This window comes from Phaethon lepturus, unplaced genomic scaffold (assembly GCF_000687285.1).
Source record: "Phaethon lepturus isolate BGI_N335 unplaced genomic scaffold, ASM68728v1 scaffold34954, whole genome shotgun sequence".
NCBI lineage: Eukaryota > Metazoa > Chordata > Aves > Phaethontiformes > Phaethontidae > Phaethon > Phaethon lepturus.
The window spans coordinates 229-8,425 of record NW_010533130.1 but is presented as its reverse complement, the minus strand read 5'-3'; the positions used below and the strand labels follow the sequence as shown (position 1 = coordinate 8,425).

The 8,197-nt window shown below is 58.8% G+C and overlaps 1 protein-coding gene across 1 annotated transcript; it reads right to left on the bottom strand.

The window, feature by feature from the left end:
- Positions 1-4,592: 4,592 nt before the first annotated feature.
- LOC104619270 (Kv channel-interacting protein 2) lies at positions 4,593-7,764 on the bottom strand (the record flags this gene model as incomplete). Its single annotated transcript, XM_010285086.1, has 7 exons — positions 4,593-4,640; positions 4,973-5,035; positions 5,311-5,415; positions 5,790-5,897; positions 6,442-6,512; positions 6,602-6,671; positions 7,640-7,764. Coding segments are annotated over 7 exons (590 nt in total), but the record flags the coding sequence as incomplete, so codon positions are not given.
- Positions 7,765-8,197: the final 433 nt, after the last annotated feature.

Sequence of the window (8,197 nt, the reverse complement as noted above, 5' to 3'; positions counted from 1 at the left end):
GAGCCCGAGACAACTTCCGCAGCCCCTCCCTCCCTCCCTCCCTCCGAGCACAGCCCCGCCGATGTTGCGCTCGTAGATGTTTCCGTGCCTGGCAAGGGGCCACGAGAGTGCTGAAGGACGGGCTGCGCAGCGGAGATCACCTCAGTAAATCAGAGATGGGGCCTGAGGTCAGATGGCGTCTCTCCAGGGAGAAGCTCCAGCTGCATGGGAGCACGTGGGGCTGGGAGCAACCGGCCCCCAGAACGTGCAGCCGAGACCGCAGAGCTGAGAAGAGCTGCCCTGAGGCCATAGAGAGAGGGCGGTGAGGTAATCCTTGCAGCCCACCCAGCACTGCGGAGGCCACGGCAGGTACCAGCCAACAAGAAACCAGTGAGCAAAAAGCTGCTGGAAAGCACGGCTTGTGAGGAAGGGCTGGAGAAGGCCTGCAGACATCACAGTGGCCACATCATGTTTCAGCCAAAACTGAACAAAGTGAATGAAAACTCTGATTAAAAACATCCCCTGCTGATTTGGACTCTGCTCACCCCTATCCAGCTCCCTCAGCTTTCTCAAACCCCTCCCTTGCATTTTTGAAGTGTGTTTCTTGCTCTTTGAGCTTATTTCCACTGATGATATTTTGGCATGATGAGAAACCCGGGACGGCTGCATTTCTGGCTCCATCTGTACCCATGCTCAGGAAGCTGCGGCAAAGACCTCAGCCAAGGAGCATCTCTACCATCACGTCCAATCTGAAGCTTTCAAAGAACAAAAATGGCAGTTGTACCACTATCCTAAATAGTAACTAGCAATAAGACTTTATGGAAGTGTTAGAGAGAAGAAATACACTGAATGTGGGTGGAAGACAAATAGGTACTCTCGTACCACTGTAAGCAAAGTGGGGCAGATTGTTGCTAAGGTCTGAAGGGACCCTGAAGCAGGCATCACGCTCACGGCTTTGATCATGCCAGAATAATTCTGCTGTAACAGTTTCCCCAGCGTTGGGATCCCATCCTTTTACAAGATGTTTGTGCTTCTAGGCAGTATTCAGGATGCTGGAATGTATCACTGCCCCAGGCTGCATCAGCTGCTCAGCTGTTTTCCCACATAGCTACTATTCTTTTTTCCCTCTGAGAGCTGGCAAAAAGATGGCTTGAAACAACACAAAGCTGCCCTTTCCCAAGGGCCCATCAACTCTTACTTCCGTTCTCAGCATAGACCCAACAACTTTGCCATTACCCACCTTTAAATGCCACAGGCTAACAAGGGACACCGGGTCCCAAGCTCTGCCTCACACAGCAACTTTTCAGAACAAGCTGATGACAGCCCTGGAGGTCCTGATCCAGGCGTGCCTGCCCTCAGCCCCTTCCCCAAGGGCCTGCCCTGGCAGGGAGCGAAGCAGAGAGTGTTTTTTGGCTCCCGGGGATCAGCTGCACCCCCCCACCATGGCTACTGGCAACAATACCCACACAAACCTATTCCTGTTTGGTGTGAAAAGGCTACAGCAGCATCTGAAGGCTGAGCCCCACAGAACCCTTTTTCCCCTTGTCACCCCAGCCCCTTTCTTGCCCTTCACCCTGGGGAGAGGGACCCAAGGGACCCCACTGGTCACCCACAGCATCCCTATGCCACAAGAGGGCACACCAAGCCCACGGATGCCATCGCCCAAAATAGCAGCCAGCCAAGCAGAGCTCACAGGGGACAGGATATAGTGGGAAGGGTGGGTTAGAGGGGTAAATGCACCCAGGCCGGCTCATACTGCTGTACACGTCCTGGGCAATCGCCAGCAGGTCAAAAAGGTCCCTGGGGAGTCAGAGGCTTTGGAAAGAGCAGACTCGCTGCCTTCCTAGTCCCATTATGGTAATTGCCCCTGTAGCCAGAGCCCACCTTTTTAAGACATTTGGGTCTCCAGGTAGCTCTTCACATCAAGTTTTCAGTTTCTGGACCACAGAGTGCATAATGCTAAAGGGTGTCACTGTCCCACATCAGGTCCATTATCCCATTGTCCTGCTGTTTTCTTACTTACCTGCTGCTTTTTTTCCCTCTTTCTTTTGCTTCACGCCATTTTTCCCAGCTCTCAAGACTGCACTTTTCCAAGGACCATCAGTTCATGTCCCTAAGAAAAAGCCCTTTCCAGTCCACACCTTTCTCTTCAAGATGGGACCTGAGCACCATCCTGTTAGCTCAGCCTTAAATGCCATCCCAACAAGGGACACTTGGTCCCAAGCTCAGGTTCACTCAGCAGCTCTCACGACAAGCTGATAACACCCCTGACAGCCCCACTCCTGAGACCTGACACATTTGGTGTAAGACCCTACAGCCTCGTCGCAGGGGGAAGACTGTATTTATGGGGCCATTGATGGCAAGGCTGGGCCAGCCCAGCGCACACCCTGTTCCCCATGCCACCTCCCAGAGCACCCATGCAGAGCATCCTACAGCTGCAGCACCCCAAAAAGGCTGCCAACCCTCTCCAGAGACCTTCAGCCTCTATCTCCCTTGCCCCCCTCAGACGGCTGACAGAGGCAAAGATGTAACATTGGTGTGCATAGCGATTGTGGTTAGATTTTATTGGTTTTGGGTTTTTTTTTTTTAAACCCATATTATTGTTATAATACAAAATATACAGACTGGAGATGCCAAGCGGGTTGTGGGTCACCATGCCCCTGGGCAGGGGGTCACGCCATGCGACCTGCAGCGTGAGGGAGGAGGCGGCATCTGCTCCGCGTGGCAGGGTACGGTGGGTACCCCAGAGAGCCTGGGAGGAGGGAGGATGGGGAGAAAGAGGTGGGAGAGGTAAGGGTCAGGATACCTGCCCTCCCACCCTTGGGAGGCTGAAGGTGGGAGCTCAGCCCCGCGGCAAACCCAGGAACAGGACTGTGAGATGAACAATGTGTTGAATGAACCTAAAAAACACATCATGTCTGCAAGGGCTGGGCCAGGGACGGTTCCTGTGGGGAGCAGCCCCATAGCTTTAGCTCAGGGCCCTGGGGGAGTTTCTAATGGCTCCAACACCAGGGGCTCAGCCTGGCTGTGGGGCCCGGCACAGCATGGGCACTGGCCTTGCTCACCCCTTCCCCATTGATCCCAGATACTGCAGCTTGGGCCAGCCCTGATCGCCCTTGGCTGCTAAGGATGTGGAGGCTGGCGCAGCAGAGCTCGGGCTGCCGGGGCTGGGTACATTCCCAATGCCTGTGAGATTGCACAGAGGGGCTTCTGGGCTTGGCATGGGGTCATTAGCCCATGGGCATCACTGTCCCAGCTATCGCTCAGAGGGGTATGTGCGTAGGACAACCCTGCCTGCACACACCCTGCTCCAAGGAGCCGGTGGTAACAAAGATGTGGGGAGCCCCAGGGTGCTGGCTCCATCCCCAGGGTCCCCAGGCAGGCTCTCGCATCTCATGCCCAGAGAATGGGCTGAGCCCACCCTGCTCCAAGGTGACCCTCCAGCCCACCGGCAGCACAGCAACGGCTCCCGGCTGGCTCCAGCCTCGACTTTCTCCCCAAGGAGCTGCCAGCTCAGCCGTGCCTCCAGCACAGGACTGTACCTCTTGGGGACACCACTCTGCCCCATTGCTCGCCCCCCAGCCCCCCGGGCAGCGGGTGGGCTGGGACGGGGCAGCACACAGGAGCAGGGGAAGGTCAGCAGCAAACGATGCCCGGAGCATGGCTGTGAGGCCCGAGGGCCAGGGTGGCCGCTGGAGCCCAGCACACCTCCCACCTCCACATGTCCCCATACCCTGGGGTGCCATATCCTCAGGAAGGGGTGGGAAGGGTTTCTCTCCACCGGAGCCTCAAAGTGGGTCCCTGCGATCCCCTGTGTGCCAGCACCCCAAACTTAAGGGACAGGGCTGCAGCTCTCCCAGCCCAGCATCGTCCATCCTGGGGACTAGTGCCACAAGAAGGCACCTCGGGGTCCCTTTAGTCTCCCTTCTCCCCATGTTAGGATGAGCCTGCTAGGTCTAACCAGGCTCCCCGGGGTCAGGGGCTGTTCCCCGCAGCTCATGTAGTGATGAACCCCGAGTGCCCATATGGCTGACTTCTCCAGGCACAGCCCCTCTGCCCACCCACCGGCCCAGGGGCTGAGCAAGGAGGGCGGCCGGTGGCTCACGTCTGATGTGCCGGACATGCTCCCCGTGTCAGGGCATGGCAGGGGTAGGGGGGAAGCCAAGGTGCTGGTGCCCATTGCAAGACTTTACTGGTTTCTAGACAGAGTCGCTGGAGGATTTGGGCTGGAGCCGGTGCTGGGGGCTCCTTGAGCTGGGGAGGGTTAGGGGTGCGGGAGCTGTGGCTGCACAGGGTGCTGTGCATGGGGGAAGCCTCTACCACAGCCCACCGGGAATGGGTGCAGGGAGGTCTGTCCAGGCCAAACACTTGCCCTGTGCCAGCCATGCCCACGCTCCAACGTCTGGGAGCACCTGCCTGGGATCCCCCGAGGAAAGTGGAGACGCCCAGGGGGAAGGGAAGATCCCGGTGCCGACCGCGTCTCCGGGAAGGGAGGCCCCTTCCTGTGGGGGTGTCTGTGCAGCCGGCGGAGGGGAGGCTCGAAGGAAAAGTCGAGAGAGAAGCAGGTTCTGGGCCCAGTGGCAGGAGAGCTCGGCTGGAGGCAGGTCCGGGAGCTAAATCACATTGTCGAAGAGCTGCATGGACCGCATGATGTTCTCGTCCTGCGGGGAGGAGGTGGGAAGTGGGCGGGTTGGGCACAGAACAGCAATCTGGGCAGCTCTCCCCAAACCTGGCTTTACCCTTGTGGCAGCTCTGACCCATGGGACAAGAGCCCCAGGGATTACAGGCAGTTTCTAAGCCCTACTGGGATGCACGCCTCTCCTCATCTGCACAGGGATGCTGGCACGGATACAGTTCCAAAAGCAGAGCCCCAGCCTTGCCCCCGGGAGCCCTGCTGTCACCCCCCCTCTGCCAGGAGAGTGATGGGGGAACAGAGGTCCCTAGGGGACAGGGAGGTGGCCCAGCCCTAGAGCACAGCTGCTGGTGGCTTTACCTTCTGGCAGGACTCCAGGAACTCCTCGATTGTCACCACGCCATCCTTGTTTCGGTCCATTTTCTGCAGAGAAGCACAGCATGGCGGGGCATGGCAGGGACAGCCCCAAGGAGAGCCCAGCACGCCCTGTCCGGGTCCCACAGGGGCTGGACACAGCACACCCCTGCCCCAGCCACCCCCAAGCACCCGGCAGGACCATGATGGCCTTTTCTGTCCCTGGCTCCATCACAGCCCTGCTTCATCCCCAGTGTGGGGTGCTTTCTCCTGCACCGTGCCAGGCTTTGAGCACCACTGGCTCTGTGCTGGAGCTCTGCTCCCCCAGGATGTGCTCGGCTCACCTGGAAGAAGTTCTCCACGTGCTCCCGGGGCGCTTCCTCCCGCATGGCCGGGTAGGTGTATTTGCCCATCATGTCGTAGATGGATTTCATGATGTCCAGCATTTCCTGGAGGGAAGGGGGTTGCAGGGTCGACACAGGGCTCTGCCTCCTCCTGGTCCCCAACTCACACCCTTTTCGTGATGCTCTCCAAGGACCAGTGGGGTGCTCAGGTGTGTTCCTGCCAGCTCTGTGCATGGTGTGGGGCTGTGTGTGTGCTGCATGTGTGATGGAGCCCCAAAGCAGCACACCCCTCATCCACCCTCCACCCCAGAGACACCTCGGTGCCGGGGGGCCAGGAGGGACCTGTTTGCAAAGCTGTACTCGGTAAATATTGACCCCACCATCTCTCCTCCAGAGCTCAGCCAAACATCCCCGAGTCCTGCCCCCATTGCTGCCGGGCGCAGACCTGCGCTGGCCCCAGCCCTGACCCCCCATGCCACCTCTTTGGTGATGCAGCCATCTTTGTTCAGGTCGTAGAGGTTGAAGGCCCAGTTCAGGCGGTCATCAATGGTGCCCCGCAGGATGACGGACAACCCAGACACAAAGTCCTGTGAGGAGGGCAAGGCAGGCAGATGGGAGTTATGGCCACAGAGTCTCATGGACACAGAGGGCACAGCCCTGCTTGTCCCTCCCACAGAGGGGGAAACTCAGCCCCAAAGCAGTGCCCTGGGGCTGGGCTGACAAAGTTGAGTATCAAAAAGAGCCTGGGGAAAACCGATTGCTGATTGCTTGACCCCAAACATGTCCCACACTAGTCTCTTGGGTCACAGCACCCAAGAGGACAACATGCATCAGGACCTGCTGTTCAGCCAAAGCCTGGACAAGACCCAGCCACAGCTCTGCTTGCCAGTCTGGGTACCTGCAAGACACTTCCCAGCGTCCTTTCCCAGCCACAAACTACAGACACACCCCCTCGCCTTTTTCTGTTGCTTTTCAATGCTTTTCTGCTGCCTCTGGGCATTTAATAAACTCCACCAGCCCCTGTGAAGGTCCCCATCCGTCTGCAATGTTAGCAGTGCTGCTCAGCCCAGCCCGCGGTACCTGAAGGGACGTGCCCTCCCTGCCTCCGTCGCCCCATCGCCCACAGCTCACCTCGAAGCTGACGGAGCCGTCGTGGTCAGTGTCAAAGGCGTTGAAGAGGAAGGTGGCATACGTGCTGGAGTCTGAGGGGAGGCAGACAGTGTGAGGGGGTGCTGTGCAGCCCCCCCACCCCACAGAGGCACCCCTGCGGGGCATGGGGATGGGCACTCACCTCCCTGCGGGAAGAACTGTGAGTAGATCTGCTTGAAGTTTTCTTCATTGACAATGCCGCTCGGGCACTCCTGCCAGGGCAAGCCACAGCATCACCTCCACATCGTGGAGAGGGACTGACCATCCCCCTAAAACCCTGCAGCTCCCTTGCCTCGCCCCCCGCCCCAGCCCTGCGCTACCTGGCAGAGACAGCTGGTGAGGCTGCTTGGAGCATCTTCCTGATTTGGTGGGCTGCACCCCTTGCTGGAGGGCCTTTGTACCCCACACACCCAGGGAGGGGGCTGTCCGCACCCAGGGGGAGGGAGCACAGGATGAGGCCTCCCCCACTGAGCTCCATGGAGGTGGGATCACACCCAGAGGAAGGTGCATCCCCTGCTTCTGCCATCCGAAGCTGTTCCGAGCCCCGCAGACAGGGACGGCTCTGTCTTGGTGCCCAGCAATTGCAGGCAGCGACACTGGCTGCAGGAGCTCGCACAAACTGGATGATTGGGTACCAGAGCTGCTGCCTGGTGGGGATGGAGGCTGTGGGAGGGACACCAGCCCCTTCCAGTGCCACAAACCCCAGGTGAACCTGAGTCCTTCCCCAGAGCCTGGGGCACGAACAAGGATTTTCTGCCTTTGGAGCTCGACTCTGTATCACCCAAGGACCAGTTTGATAATTTGGTGCCTATAGCCCCTGAAAGGTTCAGGTCCCTGCAACTTGCTGTAAAAAAGCCAAGGCAGAGTTGAAAGTGGTAGCCAGCTTAAAGCACCTATGGCCTGATATTTCAACCCCAAGGTCCTGAAAGCCTTTGCAAACAGAATCACAGAATCACAGAATGGCAGGGGTTGGAAGGGACCTCTGAAGATCATCTGGTCCCACCGCCCTGCCAAGGGAGGATCACCTAGGGCAGGTTGCACAAGAACGTGTCCAGTCAGGTTTTGAAGGTCTCCAGAGAAGGAGACTCTATGGGCATGGGCAACACTGGGTGTGAAGGGCTCTCCAAGCTGGATGTGGCAGTGGAGGTGGGGCTAGCAAAGCTGATCAAAGGGTACTCACGTTCTTGAAGCCTCGGTACAGGACCTGCAGCTCTTTGCGGGTGAACTTGGTCTGCTCCTGGAGCTGCTCCAGCCCCTCAGGGCGGTGGCAGACGGTGGAGAGCTCAAACTCATCCTCGACGCTGTCTGCAAGGAAGCCGGGGGAAGAGAGGGCGGCTGAGGCCAGCACCGTCCTGCCCTGCCCTGCCGGGGCAGGAGAGGCACCTTGCGCAGCACACCCTGTCCTCTCACACCTGCCCAGGGTGACACATTTTTGGGGTGCCCTGCTCAGCTGGAGTTGGGTGTATGCCAGCAGGAGATGAGCTCAAACTCATCCTCGACGCTGTCTGCAAGGAAGCCGGGGGAAGAGAGGGCGGCTGAGGCCAGCACCGTCCTGCCCTGCCCTGCCGGGGCAGGAGAGGCACCTTGCGCAGCACACCCTGTCCTCTCACACCTGCCCAGGGTGACACATTTTTGGGGTGCCCTGCTCAGCTGGAGTTGGGTGTATGCCAGCAGGAGATGCTCAGAGACACCCTGGGGGCAGACCAGTGGCTGACACCAAGCAACAGCCCCCCCAGCC